General features: G+C 39.9%; 1 protein-coding gene across 1 annotated transcript in view; it reads left to right on the plus strand.

Moving 5' to 3' along the window:
- Positions 1 to 1,251: 1,251 nt before the first annotated feature.
- The window catches only part of LOC149260898 (myb-related protein 315-like), a 51,380-nt gene continuing 30,426 nt past the window's right edge, over positions 1,252 to 22,205 (plus strand). The window contains exons 1-2 of the mRNA XM_089461408.1: positions 1,252 to 1,281; positions 1,394 to 1,423. Coding sequence (XP_089317534.1) covers positions 1,252 to 1,281; positions 1,394 to 1,423 — 60 coding nt within the window. The remainder of the gene's footprint in view (positions 1,282 to 1,393; positions 1,424 to 22,205) is intronic.

A 22,205-nucleotide genomic window follows, 5' to 3' on the forward strand; every position in this document is an offset into this window, starting at 1 on the left:
GCCTACAAATCCTCGACTAATGAATGGCGTGATATACAGGAAATCCTAGAGATGGAGACGACAAATTCCTCATGGTTTAGGTGGATAGATCTAGAGGCATCCATGCTTGTTTAGCTTGTTTAGCTTGATTAGCTGAAAGAAAGATTTGGTTCAGCCCAATATATGGTCGGGTGGTTCGTGGAAGTACCTGACTTGGTTGGCTTATGTATATAATAATAAGAACTCCTTTCCTTTGGTATTTCATGTGTAAATAATGTGTCACTTTAATGGTTGTTTTATTATTGTTATTTTGTTGGTTATAAGCATGGTTCATGACAGACTTTGGTTATATCTCTCATCATGATTTGATTAGTACTTGAAATGTGAATGATTATATGATCTAATAGATGATAATGCAACTATTGTGATAATGCATCAATTCTTCTTGATGATTCTCAGATAAGTAGGAGACCCCTATGCTCAGATTTGTGGTTATGAATTATAGATTACATGTTTGTGATATGTTTGACAAAATGTTTGTCATGGCTAGTAGGGGTTAGATCAAGTTATTCTAACAATGTTTGCATTAGTAGCTTTAATTCAATGTTATTTGTCATTTCTGGAAGTTTCATGAAGTTATGGGCAGATGCTTGAGACCTAGCCCTGAAAAAAGTGGCACAGAATCCAGGGTCACTAGCTCAGAACTACTTGAAAAAGGCCACATACGCATGCATGCCTTGTTGTGGGAGTGACTGGATGGTCTCATTTGCATGCATGGCTTGTCATGGGAGCGATTGAGGGTTTAGCTCGACAGAATGGCAAGTTGTGTCAGGGGTTGGGTGCCTGGAAGGATTGGTTGTATCTTGAACGTTATGTAGCTCCTGAGAAAGGTCAAGTTGGTTTTTTTTGGTCGGTTCCACTTCCTTAACTACACATGGGGAGTTGAATCACATCTAGTAACTCTTTGTCACATGTTTACCCCAATGAACCAGTTAGCTTGGGTAAATGTGGGAGGAGGGTGTTACAGAGTGGTATCAGAGCATGGTTCACCCTTGGACTGAATAGGTGAAATGCATTGTTCGTGCATACATGTTGGTTACATGTGTGTTATTTATGCTTGTGGTCTATGTACTTGTTATGTGTGCATGGTTGCAGTTGTGTCGCCATGTGAAAGTCGATGGTGTTGTTGTTGAATGTATTTGTCATGAGTGCATGTCGGTTATGCATTTGTTATGTATGATAGTGTTTATAAATCGTTATGCATACATTGACATGGTTATAGTCGGTGTGAATGAGGTCATGGTATGTGGTTGGTATAGTCATGCATGGTAATTGGGTAATGGTTGAAATTATGTCTATATATTGATATGACTATGATTATACATGTATTGTGTTAATCTGGTTGATCTTGCAGATGAGATATCTTCCCCTGGACTATACTGAGGTATGTTGCTTATGTTATGTTTTGGTTTAAGTTGACATGGTACACTTGCAGGAAGAAGATCAAAGATGACTAGCAAGATGGTAGACTACATTTCACGAGATTGTCCTTATGGATCAGATGAACAACACAGTGGTGGACACTCTTCTAACTTGACAAACACTTTGAGAATTTTGAAGGCAAAAATAAGAAGTTGAAAAGCAGATAATGACAAAATCATGCAGGCACAGGAGAAACAAGCAGAAGTTAATGCAGTAATCCTTCAGAGTTTGTCAGACTTGTAGATATAGGGACTGCTTAGGATTAGCCATGGGCAGGAGGATAAGACTAATGGGGCATATGGAAGTAGATCCTATGTTGAGCACGGGTCAAATAGGGATGACACAAGATATGGCAAGTTCTTGGATAAACCAAATAGGAGAGGTGATGGACACAGGTTCTATTATAGTTCTGGTTCTGACAGGTACTGTTTGGTCAATTTAGTGATGTCTAAATTGCAACTTTTAAATGTCAACCCGGGGCTCGTAAGCTGATGAAGTGAGGTGTACTATATGTACTTAGATAACCCTTCCTTAGTTCTTTTGTCATTTTTATCTTTTTAGTTTGTTTTTTATTTATCTTTCCTAATGTGATGTGATGGAGATGTAATCAAGCGAGTGAATGTGTGTGTTTGTGGCGACTTCTAAATGATTTCTTGAAACTTAAAGAGTATTCTAAAGAAAGCTTGAACAATAACTGAAATGAAATCAAAGCTTTAAAGGAAAGTAAAGGCATCAAATAAAAGACCAATGGCATCGGCCCAGTACCTCTACTGCTGATGAAAATGAAAATGAAAATGACATCTACATTAACTCAATTAAAAACAAGAACAACTACTTTAACTCTTCAATTAAATCTTAAGCAATGTAAAATCTAGGTGACAAATCACACCACTTAATTTTCCCTTAACCTTTCTGCCTTCAGCTGGATTGATCATGTAAGAAAGAGTTATGAGCAAGTTAGCAATGTGAGTCTTAAAACAAAATAAACCAAGCTGCACTAAGTGATATTTTGGCTCCACTAAAGTTAGTTGATTATGACAAAAAGAGCCATCAAAAGATGAACAACTTGATAAGCTATGAGCAGAAAGTAAAGTGCAAACTAAAGCAATGATACTAATGAAAATCAAAAATAAAGATCAGCAGTCTAGATAAGACGATCACAAATGCCACTAGTTGTAAAAAGAGAAGAAAGAAAACTGTCCCGGGCTCCTAAGAAATCTGCAAAAACACACTGATCAGTCATGAACAAAAGTGCAGAAATGTAAATCAGCATAATTCAAAGTTTATGTACAATAATATACATGTTAAAAGAAAATAAAATGCAGCAATTCAAACTGTACATTAATATACATGAAAATCAGAAAAAGAAATGCAAGAAAATAAAGTAAAGACTACTGTACAGTGGCTGTAGCAGACAGGGGCCCTCCGCCTACTTCAGCCAATCCAAAAGATCAGTTACACGCTTAGAAACAGAACGGTCTTCTCATGTATTAACAGCACATATAAAAAATACAGTGGGGAGCTTACAAAATGCTTATAAAAATAGGTCTCAACAGAGTTTACAACTGATTAAAAAGACTAAAAGACTAACTATCCAGCGTTTAGAGACGCTTTATTTATAGCAGAGAAAGCAAACTAACTTAACGCAAACTAGGCTATTCTATCAGCTGTGTAAAAACACGTAATCTGGCACCGTCCTCGGATTTAGGCAACGGTCGTTATGGGCTATCAATCTACTGTTGGATTCTTGTTTCCCACGGTCCTCGTGGCTGAGGAAGAGGCCAGCTGTTCTTTACGTGCTCCAAACCGAACACGCAGAGCCGTGCCACCGCCAATGACTTCAGTTTGACCGTATTTGCCTCCTCGTTGACCACGGGTTTTGATGACCGGTTTGGATGAGCTGGAAGGACACACACCATGTCCTTGATCCCACAAACTTGCCCATGTGGCTCTTCTACCCGGAGGACACCTGGAACATAGCATTTAAGAAAACAGCTGTGGAATCCGGGGTTGGCTGCGGAAACCGGGATCAGCTGCGGAAACCCTGTGTGAGCTGCGGAAACGCAACATTTTGAACCAAAAATCTAAACCAACAACAGTCATTAGCATAATTAGCAAATCATGTAAAAAGTCCTATAATACAATGATTTGAGCAATTTGATGAAGGAAATGAGTGGCAAAAGAAGGAAATGAGTAGGAAAAGGAGGCTGAGAGGATGTGTAAAGAAGTGCAGGTTTGAGGCTCAACAGGTACTATGGTCATTATCATTATCATCCTTATAGGAGGAGTGACAAGGGATATTTTCCATATGAGTTCAAGAAAGCCAAGCCACCTACCTTTGATGGGGATTTGAAGAAGTTTGAGGATGAAAAGGCATGGCTACTTGGAATGAAGAAGTTCTTTGAGTTGCATGATTACACGGAGACCATGAAGTCCTTAATAGTTATCTTCAACCTCAAAGGGAAAGCAAACATCTGGTGGGAAGATGTGAAGCAGGTTAGAGACATCAGGACAGAGGAGTTGAGTTGGCATGAATTCAAGAGACTTTTCAAGAATAAATATTTGTCAGAGAGGCACTATGACAGTAAAACCAAAGATTTCTATGAGTTAAAGATGGGGTTGATGACAAATGAGGAGCATACGACCAAGTTTTTGAAGTTGTTGAGGTATGTATCATATCATAAGGATGAAAAATCCAATGTTCAACTATTTGTCAGTGGATTGCCACTAGCATTTAGAGATCGGATTAAGTATGATGAGCTTCGGTCACTTAAAGAATTAATTGGTAAGTTGAAGCATTATTATGAGCAATTAAAGCGCAAGACAGTCTCAGCAAGGTTGGAAAGGGAAAGACAAAGCTAAAGGTAAATGGAATCCAAAGTGAACAAGACCTCAACATGCAGGTGAGAAATAAAATGTTGCACCTTACAAGAAGTTTAATGGGCCTCATCTTGGAGAACAAAAAGGTGATGGCAAGGGATATTTGTAGTGTTCGACACGTGGTAAGGAGCATCTCAAGAGAGATTGTCCACAGATGCAGGGTGGCAGGCCTCAGATTTACAGTGCACAGGATGCACAGACAGTTGGGGATGTTGGGCAGAGCATTCGACGAATTTATGCAGTGTTGTATAACAAGCAAGCATATCACTAGGCATATATTACCAAGTTGGATGGTAAGCTTTATGATCATGTTGTTTCTGCTTTGATTGACTCTGGATCTAATTATAATTATGTAAGTCCTGACCTGGTGGATAAGTGTGGCCTGAATAAAGAAGTGCACGTAGAATCTTGGTTAGTGTAGTTGGATACAGGTACAAAGAAGAGAGTTCATCATTGGGTAAGAGCTTGTGCATTCGAGTTGAATGTTATGCCTACCTCAACACATTTGAATGTACTATCGTTGGGATCATATAATATGATTTTGGGTATGGATTGGTTGTATCTTCACAGGACTAAGGTGGACTATTGTGACAAAGCTAGTGAATGCTTGGATGACAATGGAGAACAAAGAATCTTGTAGGTTAAGAAGAAAGCTACATCAATTAGGATGGGGACAACTATGCAGACAAAGCATAGTCACAGAAAAGGGTGTGTTTTATTTGCACTGCATATTTCTAGTGATAAAGGTAAAGGTGTTGAGGATGTAGAAGTTATTAAGAGGTACCCAATCCTGCAGCAGTTTCAAGATGTGTTTCTAGTAGAGATTTTAGAGTTACTGCCTCATGGAGAAGTGGACTTCCCCATTGAGCTGATACCAGGGGCAACACCAGCATCAAAGGCACCATACAGGATGAGCACACTAGAGTTAGTATAGTTCAAGTTGCAGTTGAAGGAAATGCTTGATAAGGGATACATGAGGCCAAGTGTATCGCCTTGGGGTGCACCAATATTGTTAGTGAAGAAGAAGGATGGTACTCTCAAGTTATGCATTGATTACAAACAATTGAACAAGGTGACCATCAAGAACAAGTATCCATTGTCGAGGATTTATGACTTGTTCAACCAGTTGAAGGGAGCAACACTGTTCTCGAAGATTGACTTGAGATTTGGATATCATCAGGTAAGCATTAAAGAAGAGGATATCTACAAGACTGCTTTCCGGATCAGGTATGGTCATTATAAGTTTGTTGTATTTCCATTTGGTTTGACTAATGATCCAGCTACTTTTATGTGCTTGATGAATGTGTGTTGCGTCCTTATCTTGAATAGTTTGTTATTATGTTCATTGATGATATATTTATATATTCTAAGAATGAGGAAGAGCATGTCGAACACTTAGAAGAAATGTTGAGATTACTAAGAGAGCATTAGTTGTATGCCAAGTTTATCAAATGCAGTTTCTTTTAGACAAAGGTACATTACTTGAGGCATGTTATTTCCAAGGAAGACATAGCAGTGATTTCAAAAAAGTTAAGTGTCATCATAGAATGGGCAACTCCTAGGAATGTGGATGAAGTCAGGTCATTCATGGGGTTAGCAGGTTACTACAGGAGGTTCATCAGGAACTTCTCACAAATTGTGTATCATATTAGATCGTTGCAAGGGAAAGGTGAGAAATTTGAATGGACATAGGAATGTGCAACTAGCTTTTAGCAATTGAAGCAATTGTTGACAAACACTCTAGTTTTAAAGATTGCAGATCTAGACAAAGGGTTTGTGGTGTGTACAGATGCTTGCAAGAGAGGACTTGGTGGAGTCTTAATACAGGAAGGACAGGTAGTGTGCTATGAGTCACGAAAGTTGAATGAGCACGAGTAGAATTATCTAACACATGATCTTGAGTTGGCAGCGATCATCCATGCATTGAATATGTGGAGGCACTATATTATTGGCAGGAGGTTTGTATTGATGAGCAATCACAATGGATTGAGATACTTGTTTTACCAACCAAATCTGAATGTCAGGAAAGCTAGATGGTTGGCCATGATCAATGAGTTCGACTTTGATATCTGGTACATTAAGGTAAAGGAAAACAGGGTTGCAGATGCTCTTAACAGAAGAGTGTAGGTGAATCATATAGAAACTATGAATTCTTATGGGACATACTTACAAGATCGGATTTTACAGGCATGACAACAGGATGGTAGGTACACAGAGATTAGGAACAGGTTACAACAGGGTACATGTGATCAGGACGTGGACTATCATATCACAACAGATGGTTTGGTCAGATTTAGGGACAAGATCTATGTGTTGAATGACAATGATCTCAAGAAGACTATCTTGTGAGAATTCCATGCAAAAACGTATTCAGGGCACCCAGGATACCAAAAGACATTGACAACAGTGAAGAAGTTCTATTATTGGCCGAATTTGAAAAAGGAAGTAGCAAAGTTTGTGGCTAGATTCTTAGATTGTCAACAGGTAAAAGAAGAATGTAAGCATCCAGGTGGATTACTACAATTGATTCTAATTCTAGAGTGGAAATGGGAGGTCATTTCCATGGATTTTATTACAGGTTTGTCGAGGACATCTAGGTAACATGATCTCATCATGGTTGTGGTGGACAGGTTGACAAAGGTAGCACACTTCATTCTAGTGAAGTCTACAGATTTAGCTAGTGATGTAGCATAGGTCTTCAACAGAGATGTAGTGAGGTTGCATGGTGTTCCAAGGAAGATTGTGTTAGACAAGGATGCTAAGTTCACTTCTAGATTTTGGAAGGAGTTTTTTGCAGGCTTAGGCACAAATTTGGCCTTCATTACAACTTATCATCTACAAACATACGAACAGACAAAGAGATTCATTAGGATATTGGAGGACATGTTGAGGATGTGTGTGATGCATTAACAAAGGAGATGGAAGGAGTACCTTCCATTGCTTGAGTTTGCTTACAACAATGGGTATCAGGATTCACTGAGGATGAGTCCATTCGAGGCATTGTATGGTCGGAGTTGTAATACTCCCATCAGTTGGAGTGATCAAGTGAGCAAGGTGTTGATAGGACCGGACATGTTGGCAGAAATGGAACAAGAAATGCAGGTAATCAAGAAGAATTTGAAGGCAGCATAAGACATACAAAAATATTATGCAGATCATAATAGGATGTTTAAGGAGTTTCAGGTTGGGGAACAGGTGTACTTGCGCATCAAGCCCAAGAAGATCTCCTTGAGGATTGGATCATGTGCCAAGTTGGCACCTCGGTTTTGTGGACCTTTCAATATTCTTGAAAGGATTGGACCAGTAGCCTATCGACTTGTACTGCCTCCGACAGTGAAAGTCCATGATGTTTTCCATGTGTTATTGCTTAAGATGTATGTTAAAGATGTTGATAATGTGATTGACTGGTATGTATTGCAGGTGGGGCCAGATGGAGAATTCCAGTCGGAACCTTGGTGTATTTTGTAGAGAAATATGCTCATGCTCCGGAATTGAGAAATTGAGCAGGTTAAAGTGCAGTGGAAGCACTTTGGCCCCAATGAAGCTACATGGGAGATGGCAGATCAGATGCGGGCTATGTATCCATATTTATTCGGTAACTGAGTGAATGCTTTTGGCATATGTTTTGGTGTGATGTTTTGATATATGTATATGGATGTAAATATCGCCATGAGATGTGTTATGAAACTCCAATAAGCGGTATGGGTGTCATGTCGTTATGGTCATCATGTTGTTATGTTTGTTTGCTTCTCAGTAGGTTATTCATTATAAATACGATATCAAGCTAAGTTAAAAATCTCCATAGGCAATATGTTTTGCTCAGAACACTCTTTTTGGTTGTAAGTGTCATTGAACACCGAGGATGTTGTTCCCCTAAAGGGGAGGGTTTTGTAACAATCTGTTGATGCCTCGAAAATCGCTGCAACAACATTGGGGAAACCACCCGGTCCGGACCTTAATACAGCTCCTTTTCCGTTTGGAATAGTGGCTCCGACTGGGGATAATGGGACCAGTTTCCCAACACTTATAGGTAAACGGGATGGATGAGTGACTTATAGAATATGCTGGCGATAAGCGAATAACTAAAACTATCAGCAAAAATATAATAACTATGATCTACCCCGGGGACTTATCGATTTCTAAAGCGTAGCGTTTGATGATCTGTGCTTCAAGACAGGCATATAGATGACTCCATCACTAAAACATAGATATTAAATCATTCAAGACTGCTGTGCATAAATAGTTACGCAAAGCGATAACAACGAAATTACCACACTTTATCATTTATATCATTGTTACATGCATGATTAAAGGAAAAGGCATATCACAAAACATCCAATAGTGGAATGAGATAGAGATTTGTTGTTACAGCGCATACATGTATTCAACAATAGCAAGAATAATTGCATAACAATTCATATAAAAGGAATGAATACAGATGCAGATAAAAGTACCATATAAGCTGCTTAACACTCCCATATATCAATCGCTATGTCGCAGTCCTTCCTTCAACTCAGAAAACATCCCAAACAACAGACAATAGTGCGCAATTGCATAAAGAAGCTTTCTCGTTAAATTAAGAACAATTGGTCGAGTTTCATAAAAGAATATAGGCTGAAGCACAGTAGTGCAAACTTCAGTCTTTAAGTCTATTACAAAATTTTACGACCCTTTCTAAAAACATGAAAGGGTCTATAAATACTAAACTAATCTAAATATCTAAGAAACTGAAATGCTATTAAGTTGGCATCAATAAATATTCCTCCTATCTTCCTCAGCGATCTGGCAATCGGCGGCAATGATTCATCAGGTAGGCTCTTTGCCTTTAAACCTGAGCTGACATATCGCTAGCATTGGCTCTACTTCAGGCGGTTTGTTGAGGCGCGAACTGAGCTGAGCAGCGTATGTGGCATCTTGAATATCGGGAATTATGCACCCGAGAGCATCAGTTAAACACTTGAGGGCCGACCTTTGTGTGTGTGGCTTGATCAGAAAGAGCCAATATGCATCGTAAGTCAAAGTATTAACTCCAGCGATTAACCTCCCCTTCTCCTCCAAGTCAGGATAACTTGATTGCTCAATCATATTTGCTGTTGTTATGCTTCCAGGTGTACACTGGGAGATCATGTTTGCCAAGTAGAGGGTGTTGTTGACCAGATCAACCATATTGCTGGCAGTTAATTTACACCTCGAAGCCGCCCTTTCTGCTTTCATCACTTGAGTGTGCCATTCTGTGAAGAGTATGTCCTTGTATGTTTCTTGGATTCTGGGCAAATTCGCTGCTTTTCCCACATCAGAATCTTGCCAATCAAGATATGCGATTATGGTTTCTTCAGCTTGATCTAACTCACTCCTGGCCTTCTCTACCTGCTGACATACTGATGTAGTTAGCTCGCACAATGGTTCTGCCTCAGTGAGTTGATGGCATAGGAGCCTAATCTGAGATATTAATGCACTGTTTATTTGCGATGCCTCTGCTCTGAAATCCTCCACTTTTTGGGTGCCTTTTATGACTTCGAGCTGAGCCGACAATTGAGCTATTTGCTCGTCTTTCGTTTTCATCATCAGCTCATTTGCTGTCCTCAACTGTGCCAATGCCTCCGATAATTCCTTTTGTTTCTGGATCGCGCTTTGGTCGATCCTCTGCCTCTCTGTTTGCAATTGTTGGGTTAATGAATTGTTCGTTTGCTGTTGTTCCAGCAACTGCTCTTCTGCTTGCGCTGCCTTTTGCTTTGCCTCGGTCACTTCTGCCTGTAGTGCAAAAATTTCTTGGTCCTTAGTCTTCAATAGAAGACTTACCTCCGATGCCTTATCAATAGTCGCTGCAGAATAGGCTCCTGCATACTGTGACAGCTTTGTTAGGTCATCGGAGGGGTCCAATTCCTCCTTCCATACTACATTACCCGTGACTGTTTTCTCTGGAAAGATAGAAGGTTGATCAGTCCTTCGTCTTTTCCTTGATCGCTTTACAACTGCTCTATGCCTTGGGCTGTAGAAAACATCCAGGGGAGGAATATCTTCCACCTGGAGAACGATTTGATCGGAAGGGTCTTTAGGAATTACCTCAACATCCTTAGAAATGGGTGGGCCGCTGGTTCCACTTAGAACCTGAGGAGAAGTGATGTATGGTGTGTCATTTGTTTTGGAGGTGTCCGTATCTTTGGAACCTTCCTTTCCACTGATAATAGAGTCAAATTGCTTCCACTGTTGGAGCAATTCGGGATCAATGGTGGTTTGTTTCTGCTTCTCGGCTTGGGACTCGCTCCGCTCTTTTTCCTGCTCTTTCCTCTGCTGCTCCTCTTGTTCTTTCCTCTGTTTTTCTTCTTGTTCCTTTTTCTGCCTATCTGCCAGTTCTTTTTTCTGTTTCTCCTCTTTTTCCCTCTTCTGCTGTTCCTCTACCTCTTTCTTCTTTCTCTCTTCTTGTTCCATTTGTGCTCTCTGCTGTTTTTCTGCTTGTTCTTTCTTTTGCCTTTCCGCTTGTTCTTTTCTCTGCCTTTCTGCCTGTTGCTTCTTTTGCCTTTCCTCCTGTTGCTTCTTCTGATCTTTTGTTATAACGGGAGGCTGGCTTGACTGTTGCCGACCAGGCTCGCTTGAAGATGTCGCTGGGGTTGTTGCCAGTAAATCTAGAGGCAGAGTTTGCAACCTCTGCTCTCTAAGTTTATTGAACTCAGTTAACCCTTCATCATTATATTTCATCCTAGCGAGTTCTTTAGCATGACCTATTGTTTCGGAGGCAACGAACAGGTCATCAAACATATCTTCTTGATGGTCAAATTTTGTCAATTTGGCCTGTTCTAATGCAGTGTAAGCAGTTTTCTTTGGATCATATAGCCTATTTGGGATAGTGGCCAGGGTTAAAGATTGAATCTTTGTGGCTTCCTTTTCTGCATGCTTGAGATCATGCAGAGTATAGACACCAATTCTCAAGGGAAAAGAGGGCCAGCCCCTCTTCTTTTCTTTCTTGAGAGTCTGTGTAGTACTCTCGGCCATAATCTGATAGGCGATTTCTCTTGCTAGCAGTTTATCTGGAATATACAAAGGGAGAACATGCGGATTGGCTTGGCTCCCGAAAACCCTAACGTAGGTAAATCTCTCTTCTCCAAACCAACTTGCTACCGCTGGTAAATCAAAGGAAGCTAGATAGGAGATTTTGGGAATGGGCTTATCAAAAATAGAATAATGAATGGGAACCATAAAGCCATTGCAGATTTGGTACAAATGGTGCTTGTAAGAAGACTTCCACAATTTCTGGTGGTATATATGAATGGGTGAGGGGTCTTGGGCAGTCCACCTCCAACCGAGGATGGGAAACTCAGAATTGAAACATAATGTATCTAAAATATATGCACTGTAATAAAACGGGGGAATTTTCCTTTCAGTGACAACAGAATTAGCTCTAAAATCACGAACAGCTACGGCTAGCTTATCAGAGAGAATAGTGGCCCAATCCATGATTATGCTGTTTACTGCTGCCTCCATTAGAGGGACCATCTCTATTGTAAAGTTAGCAGAGTCATGTAATCCCCATAACCTACACATCATTATCCCCGCATAGCAATAGGGAGAAGCCAAAGAATCGACTGAGTACTTACCGGAAGACTCGTGCTTGTGTTTGGCCGGATTCTGCCTCCAATCCCGGATGGGTTCGGATTCCACTTCATTATCAGCTGCAAATTTTTCCAGGAACGTCTTGTTATACACCTTCTCCGGCTCGGGCAAATGATACATTTGCCTTAGATGCTCTGGCTTGAACGATCCGAAAATCCTCCCATCTCTGGTGCTAAACGTTCTGTCGAGGATTGGAATTTCCTCAATTGCCCATCGCACGACGTCTGTGTAGGGGAGAATCTGTTCTCTGGCCGCTATCCTGTGAAGGAAAGAGTCGGCCAAATCTTTGAGAGTAGAATCAGACTTCTTGAGTAAGTCCACACCAGCTTCTGTCACTGTTACCACTGGTTGTTCGGCCTCTAGCAAATTATAAGTGCCTTGCCATGTAGCTCTAGTGAGACCAGTGCATGTGGTATCCGATATTAAACCCTTCTTTTTATCGGCGGCAGCTTGTCCTGCAACTGATGTAGCAGCGGAACCCGCGGTCTTCTTGGATTTCTTTCCCATCTTGCTCAGGCTTCTCTCGAAAGATGAATTCTACACAAAGGCAAGAAAAACCGTAACATGGAAACATAACAATGAAAATCTATGGTGGGAGAGATATATCAATCAAAGCGTGCCGAGAGATTAACTCTCAAAAATGGCTGCGGATCCAATCAATGAGAAGATATTACAGATGTATTAAATGGCCGTTTAAGGCCTGCTACTCCTTAAATGCTTATTACACTGTTATCCGGCTGAATGACTCCCTTACGCGTGCAATGGATATTTTGGCGGTTGAGCGCAGGTGATCGTTAATCGAAGGGGCAAAACTTTAAATACGAATACATCACCTTATCCCTCCATTTAACGGCTTTTTCGAAATCCGCGCTCTATCGATCGGGTATCAATAATACTTTAGATTTTTAAGTTATGTCTTTTTTGAAATGCCGATCACCGATAGCGATATCGCATCGCTTTAGGAGAATAGGTATTATGTAATCATAAGCATAGGATCCTCCCGAACGCCGATTGCGACATCGCATCGGATTAGTGTGAAGAAATATAACAAGGTGCATTTAGAGTGAAGTGCCGATTCCCCGATCGCCGATAGCGTATCGCATCGGGGGTAAGACCTGGGCGCCTTATTAATGTGCATGGGATGTTGCCGACTGCCGATTGCGAAATTGCATCGGATCGGAGTAAATGTCTTAAAATGCTTTGACCGCATACGAAGTATCGCCGATAGCCGATCGCCGATATCGCGTCGCGTCGGGGCTTATGTTATGTGCGTTTATAAGATGTGTATGGAGTATTGCCGATCGCCGATAGCGAAATCGCATCGGCGGAGACCAATGTGCCACTTATGTGTGTGTTCCATGTCATTGCGATATGCGATCTTGCGATCGCTTTATCGCAATAATAAAAGATTATTTTATTTGTTGAAAAACTATTGTTCGAAAGGCTTAAATAAATAAGCTCATTTGATTATCAGACCTTTTTGAACAACAGAAGTATTGATGCCAATCAAATTTTAAAAGGGACCCATTCCATATGTTAATCTTTATAAATAAAAATGATATGAAATGGGGGGTTGTTGTAGAGCACAACACAATCCTAGTCAAAAATCCATGTAATAAAGTTAATAAAGGCAAAATAATAACCAATGTCATGGGACACTTATTCCAAGTTGAATGTTGGGTAAAACATCCTAGTGTGGGTTTTCATTTGGTTTTTATGGCTAAGGAAATTGCCAAAGGCAATGATAAAGGCTTTGGAAAGGCAAGAGGCATTAATTGGCATTTTATTTATGAAAATAATGGAAATTAGGAGAAAAGGAATGTGAAAGGTCACAGGTTGCACTTGAGGAGGAAAATCAAGGAAAATTGATGGAAAATGAAGAAAATAGAGGCCTCGTTAATAAAAAGGCTTCTAAGGATCACTTCATAACCTTTTGTCCATTCAATTTTGTAGCTCTCTCTTCTTTCTCTCTACTCTCTCGTACTCCTAGACACTTAGAGTATTCTTGCAGCACTTTAGCATTAGAGGAAAGTAGGCAAAGGAAGGACAAGAAAGCAAAGAGAAGCAAAGATCAAGCAAGGAAGAGTTGGATCAAGTGGCTACAATGGGTGTAGGTGTTGAGTTGCATGTATGATTTCCTTACTCGTTTTGACATGCATGGTACATGAATGTGTGTTATTGGTTCTCTTGTTGTATTTGGCATGGTTTTTTCCAAGTGTGATAGTGATTTTCAACCTTGCCTTACCATTTCCAGATAGTCATGCTATGATGGCGTTCTCTTGTTTTGGTTGAGCTGGATTTCTGGATGGTTTTTCGAAATTGAGTGGTGTGGTCTCAAAGGAGAAACATAAGGCCTAGGAATCCCTAGACCAGTGAAGGTGGGATTGCGGTAAAGCCTAATTGTGTATACCCTCGTTAGGCCTAGGAATCCTTGACCGGTGAATGGTAGGATATACGGTAAATCCTAGAGGGTGGAGCCTCATTGGGCCTAGGAATCCTCGATCGATGAATGGTGGGATATACAGTAAAGCCTAGAGGTGGAGATGAACAAATTCCTCACGATTTAGGTGGAGAGATCTGGAGGCATCCATGTTTGTTTTGGGCCTAGTGATCCGATGGGATTATAGTAAATCCTAGTTGTATTGATGAGGCTTTCAGGCCTAGGAATCCCTTGGCTGGATATACAGTAAATCCCGAGGAAACCTTGATTGGTTCTGTTATGAGTCCCACATTCATGCTTGGAATATGGCACGGGGGTGATTGGCTGAAAGAAAGATTTGGTTCATGCCAATCTATGGTCGGGTGGTTCGTGGAAATCTTTGACTTGGTTGGCTTATGCATAAAATAATAAGAACTCCTTTGCTTTGGTATTTCATGTGTAAATGTACTTGTTAGTGTGTGGCTTTAATGGTTGTTCTATTATTGTTATTTTGTTGGTTATAAGCATGGTTCATGACAAACTTTGGTTATGGATCTCATCATGATTTGATTAGTACATGAAATGTGAATGATTATATTATCTAATAGATGATAATGCAACTATTGTGATAAGGCATAAATTCTTCTTGACAATTCTCAGATAAGTAAGAGACCAATATGCTCCGATTTGTGGTTATGACATGTAGATTAAATGTTTGTGATATGTTTGACAAAATGTTCGTCATGGCTAGTAGGGGCCAGTTCAATTCCTTGTACCAATGTTTGCATTAGTAGCTTTAATTCATTGTTATTTATCATTTTTGGAAGTTTAATGAAGTTCTGGGTAGAGGCTTGAGACCTAGCCCTAAAAAAGTAGCACTGAATCTGGGGTTGGTGGCTCATAACTACCTGAAAAGGCCATAATTGAATGCATGCCTTGTTGTGGGAGCGACTGGAGAGTCCCAGTCGCATGCATGTCTTGTCATGGGAGCGATTGGGGGTCTAGCTTAGCAAAATGACACGTTGTCTCAAGGGTTGGGCACCTGGAAGGGTTGATTGTCTCATGAAGGTTCTACAGCTCCTAAGAAAGGTTAGATTGGTTTTTGTTTGATTGGTTGCACTTCTTTAACTGTACATTGGGAGTTGAATCACATCATAGTAACTCTTCGTCACATGTTCACCCCATTAGTCTTGTTAACTTGGGTAAATGTGGGAGGAGGGTGTTCCCTCTTACCCTTTCTTTAACAATTAACAAAATCATGCATTAGTTAACCAACAAAATATAAACAACTTGTGCATAATCACGAAGACGAGCAACTAAACCATGAGCAACAACACATCAACAAATAAGAAATCAACATCAATAATACACGAGACACCAGATGTATGGTGGAAACCCTTTCGGGAGAAAAACCATGCTATATTGTTCATCTTTTTCTTCTTATTATTATCAAAATCTTTATTCACATCATCATATCGCTCACCACCACCAGTGTGCAAGCCACAAATTATTATCATGCGAACAACCACTCGCTCCAAGGCACTACCTGATGGAAGCTACCACTTCCTGAACTTTGCAGGGCACCACCTGTTGGAAGCCACCACTCCCTTAACTATGTGGCCCACTACTTTTGTAGGCCACCACCTATTGCAAGGAACCACCTACTAGAAGCCACCCCTCCCTCAACTATGCAGCCCACCACCTATTGCAAGTCACTACCCATTGGATGCCCCAACACCCAATAGTTTTTCCAACCACCATTAGACGAAAGCCACCACTTCCTTCTCAGGCCATAACTCGAAGGAAGCCACCACTCCTTGAATCAACAAGCCACTACTTACTAGTGATCCACCACTCAGCCACTGAAGGCCCCATCCTTCAAGATCTTATGTACTACTTTTCATTCATTTTCAAAAAAGGATCCACTTGCATCAACACAAACACTTCTAGGCCGCATTTCATCCCATTTTGATACTAGACCCACTATAACTCTATCCGCTCAATAACAATACAATAAAATGACTCAAATATCTCTTTTTAACACACAATCAACCTCTCCTCTCACACTCCAAAGCAACTCAACAACATGCTCATTGAACCCAACCAACCTCACAAAAATCACTCTAACTCACAAACAACAGTCAGCTCAACCAACCACACATAGTCTTCTCATACAATCACTGGATACAAATCTACCTTTTGCAGCAACATACTCTCATCATACACAAGACTCTACCACCATACCTTATTCACTCAACAATACATCAAACCTTGGAGACTTAAGATTCCAAGCTCTACGCAGAATTACATGGATTTAACAATAGTACATAGAATCAACAAGTAATACAAACTCAGCCATACAACAAGATGATAACCCCAACAACAATGAATACAACAACCATTCTAAACTCAGTCTCAACATAACACTCAAGTCAATACATAAGTAACAACAACTACTCTCGGTCCATCCTATGCCTCTGATCTCATGTGCACAACAACCAATAAACTTAGTCTCAATCTCTGCTACGGGTTCCCAACGCACTTCTGACCAAACTTTGTCATTTAATCTATGATCCAATGCACTAATATATCTTTTGGGTTAGATAGATCTCTACACATTGTCTCTGGCAAAGATCTTTTGATTCATGTGCACTCCTTTGATCAACAATCTCATGCACTACTGCAGAACACCTATAGGTGTGCACTCCAAATCTCATTTGCTTCGTGGGTCTACCTTATACATTGTGTCTCTTATGTGAAAATAGCCATGAATCAATTATTTTATCAATCCATACGTTAGCAGCTCAATCTCACATAATCTAACCCCTTTATCGATCCATATGAGCCATATTTAACTTATTTAATGCTCTAATTGGAATCGATCAAGTCATTATCTCCACAGCTAATGCAATCAATGAGTTTACAATAGCTTTGTGACTAAATCAAAACAGTGTTCGTGGAACAGATCAATTTCAATGTTCACATCCATTACCATGGGAAAAATCACCGGTATAGCATGTGGATTTATGTTTCTCCACCTACAGGAGAGTGTTGATGGCACTGAATTGGTGCCCTGCAACAATCTTTGCGCTCTAGATGTGGCATGCGTGCAACACTGAGGCAGTGTTGCTCTGTGGGCATGAGATGACCATCACAATGTAGTAACACTTGAAAAATCAAAAACTTCTTTGCCAAAATTTGCTTCTAACTTCATGAACACTTTCTTAGGCACTTGTACAACCTCCAGAACCTATGCATACCAGGAACACTTCAAAATACCTCTGAACATCATCACAAGTCCACAAAACCTTCTATCATGTTGAAATTAATGGCAACATAATTAGCTCCACGTTGACATCAATGCCAACACCATGCTACCAACAATCCCCCACTTTGGCATTGATGGAAACACCACAACCACTTCACTCATCTGATCTCCTTCATTGATCTAGAATCTCTGATGGTTGGTCTTCGCTCTCCCTCAAGCTTTTGGCTCACCCTCTCCATTTGACATCAATGGAAAAGGGTTTCCAAACCTCACTGAATCACCACATTGACATCACTGACAAGGTTGATACCAATTGATTTACTGATGAAATCTGATCAGTTACCACACCTATAAGATAATCACAAGAAACCAAATCATTTATGCCAACATGCAACCAAAAAATATTCTCTACCAACACCATGGCCATCTCTCATGTTGAACATGCTCCCCTTGAATATGTATTAGGGGCTGCAATAACACTTTCTTGAAGTTTCCATACTACTACCATATGCTCCCCCTGAGGTTATGTAGGCCTCATAACTCTTTCGTAGTCTCTTCTGAATATATCTATCAAGTAATAATGGCCTGCAGTGGGGACTACCTGCTCCTACTTCATGGACTGCTACTCCTTCTTCCACACCTTAGTAGGTTGCTTCTTGGCATGTGGATTCTTCTCTATTTTTCTACTAGGCCTACTTTGGATCTGCTACTCTTTTTGCCTGATTTTTCTTGAGGAAGCAAATAACTAGCAATCTCTAGCCATGTGACCAAAGTTCTTAGAGGTATAACACCTCACATGACCGAGATATGAGGCAAGGGGAACAAACCCTCTGCTAATTGTGCCAAATCTTTGCCTTGCATAAAATCTTCCTCTACTTTATGGGCTAGGTATATAGTCAACTATATTATGGCCAAACAGATTACAATAAAAAAATAACCATTAAAACAACTAGTATACTTGATGGTTGATGACCTCTTTGGATTCCCAAACTATTGTATACTCTTTCGATTAGAACTGTACATCCTGCTTTTGCAGCTAGCTACAACATGTCCATAGTTGTGGTAGACATAACACTCTAGATCATTCATCAAAGGAGCAGACGGGTTAATGCTTCTCCTTTGAAATCTAACAGATCTACCACAATATTTCCTTATAGCAATGCTCTTCCTTTCAAAGGTGCTCCTCGAGGTACATTTTTTTGTTGTTCTTGGAACTGCTACTTATTTCCTTGTTTGTTGCTCTTGGTGGTACCATATTTTACTACAGGCTTCTTAGGATCTACATTGTTGTTTACATAACCCTATGAGTTGGACTCTCCCTTGTTAAAACCAATATCAAATATATTCATGGAAGATATTTGGCTGCTAAGAAGTTTGTCCAAATCCTTGGTGCTCTTCTCCTGCTTGAGTTGATTGTCCTTATGCTCGAACTCTTTTCTCAATGAGACCAGTTTACCCTTAAGTTTTTCAATTCGACTCTCCTTTTCTTTCATCTGACTACTCTTTACATCTTCAATTCTCTTTGCTTCTTGCAACTGGGTTCTCAAATTGATGATTTCTTCTTTGAGCTCAACCTCCTTGTCATCACAGATCTACAAAAGTTTTCCTTTTGTCCCCACACACAACTATTAGTCTACTAACTTCAACAGACAGTTTCTCGATTACAACCATGGCTAACTCATATTTAGCTTTGAGAATCATAACACCATCTTCATCGTCACTATCCAACTCATCATGGCTAGCATTTAAACTATCTAAAACATAAATTAGAAACAATTCATCTTTACTTATACCTTCATATCTGCTTCATTGGAGCACGCTAGGTTATGTTGAGCCTTCATTTTATGATTTCTCCTTATGATTTGTTGAACTTGCACTGGAGAGACAAGAATCTTTCTTTTGTGAGGCCTTTTTATTTTTATTCTTACTCTTTTTATCTCCATTGTTGTTGCTATTATTCCTCCATACTATATCTACAATCTGTCCCAAATCCCCTTTGCATATTTCAGATATACTATTTACATTATGAAGATTTTTGTAGATCACACATCTCGCTTGGGCATTCTGCTGCATCAAATTTGTTGTAATAGGATATTTTCCACATCCTTCACACATTAACTTCCAAATGTCAGATCCATAATCTAATAATTCATATTTGACTTTTTCTTGCCATACCTGGAAATTTGCAGTAGTGAGCAGGGACACGCCTTGATGATCCATTCTGAAAAGATATTCCAATATTTCTTAAATCTGCTTTCTAGCAATCAAGATGCACCTGAAAACACTCCACTCTGATATGAATTTTGGGAAGCTCCTAAATCAATTGTTGGAAGTTTGTCATTATCGAGGGGGAGGGTGAATTAGTATTGTATCGATGGATCAATTTTACTGCTTTTTACCCTTTACCCTTTCTTTAAGAATTATTTGAGTCCTGGATTAGTTAACAATCAACACATATAAACAACGCACGAATAATCATAAACATCAACAATAACACATCAACAAATAAGCAACCATCAACAATAACACATGAGACATCAGATGCAAGGTGGAAACCCTTCCGGGAGAAAAACCACCATCTATTGTTCGTCTTCATCTTCTTATTATTATCAAAATCTTTCTTTACATCATCATATCACTGGCCACCACCAGTTTGTAAGTGACAACTTGCTATCGTGTGAGCAATCACTCGCTCTAGGCCACTACCTGATGAAAGCCACCATGTCCCGAACTTTGCAAGGCACTATCTACTGGAAACCACCACTCCCTCAACTATGCAGCCCACCACCTATTGCAGGCCACTACCCGCTAGATTCCCTAACACTCAATAGTTTTTTTTACCAGCACTAGATGGAAGCCACCACTTCCAAGTTCTCAGGCCTCAACCCGAAGGAAGCCACCACTTCTTGAATCAGCAAGCCACCACTCACCCACTAAAGGCCCTAACCTTTAAGCTCTTGTGGACCACTTTTCATTTATTTTTAAACTAGGATCCACCTACATCAACATAAACTTTTATAGACCATGTTTCATCCCATTTCATTGGACCCATTATAACTTTGTCTGCTCAATAACAATACAATCAACTGACTCAAATCTCTCTCTGCAACACACAATCAACCTCTACTCTCACACTCAACCACAACTCAATGACATGCTCATCAAACCCAACCAGCCTCATCAACATCACTCTGACTCACACACAACAATAAGCTCAACCAATCAAGCATAATTTGCTCATACAATCTGTGGATACAAATCTTCCCTTTACAATAGCATGCTCTCATCACACACAAGACTCTAACACCATAACTTATTCACTCAATAATATATCAAACCTCAAAGACTTAAGACTCTAACATCTACATAGATTTACATGGATTTAACAATAAGACATGGCATCAACAAGAAATACAAACTCAACCATACAACAAGTTGATAACCCAACAACAATGAATACAATAACCATTTTAAACTTATCCTTTAGATAACACTCAAGTTAGTACATAAGCAACAACAACTACTCTTAGTCCATCCTCTACCTCTAATCTCATGCCCACAACAACCAATAAACTCAGTCTTGATCTCTATACAAGTTTTGAATGCACTTATGACCAAAATCAGTCATTTAATCTTTGATCCAACACATTGATATATCTTTTGGGTAAGATCGATCTCTACACATTGTCTTTGGCAAAGATATGTTGATCCATGGGCACTCCTTTGATCAACAATCTCATGCACTGCTACAGGAAACCTACAGGTGTGCACCCCATATCACATTTGCTCCACATGTTTGTGACATGTCTACCTCATACATTGTTTCTCTTCTACGCAGATAGCCATGCATCAATTCTTCTATCACTCTACGTTAGCAGCTCAATCTCACACAATCTAACCCCTTAATCGATCCATAAGAGCCATATTTATCTTTTTTCAATGCTATAATTATAATCGATCGAACAATTGTCTCCACAACTAATGCAATCAATGTGTTTACACTAGCTTCGTGAGAAAATGAACAAATCGTTCGTGGACCGGATCAATTTGAACGTTTGCATCCACTACCATGGGAAAAATCATTGGTATAGCACGTGGATTTCTTTTTCTCCACACACAGGAGAGTGTCGCTGGCACTAAATTGGCACCCTACAGCAATCTTCACACTCTAAATGTGGCATGCCTGCAACATTAAGGCAATGTCATTTTTTAATCATGAGTTGACCACAACAGTGCAGTAAAACTTGGAAGCTCAAAAGATTCTTTGCCGAAAATTGGTTTTAACTTCACCACCACTTTCTTAGGCACTTGTGTACCCTCCAAAACCTTTGCATAGCAGGAACACTTAAGCAAACCTATGATCATTGTCACAAGTCCACAAGCCCTTTTAGCCTGTTGACATCAATGCCAACACCATTGTAGGTTTTAACCCTGTACAAAAATTACATGCATACGAATTCTAAAAACAAAAAATAAACAATGGCTAGAGCATAAAACATAAAACAAATATACACAAATATTTTCCCTGGATCCCAAAACCGGGACTACCAGATTGATTTTTCATTATAT

The sequence above is a fragment of the Pinus tabuliformis genome, chromosome 6 (assembly GCF_031772625.1).
Source record: "Pinus tabuliformis cultivar Carrire ecotype Pingquan chromosome 6, CPIR1, whole genome shotgun sequence".
In the NCBI taxonomy this organism is placed as follows: Eukaryota; Viridiplantae; Streptophyta; class Pinopsida; order Pinales; family Pinaceae; genus Pinus; species Pinus tabuliformis.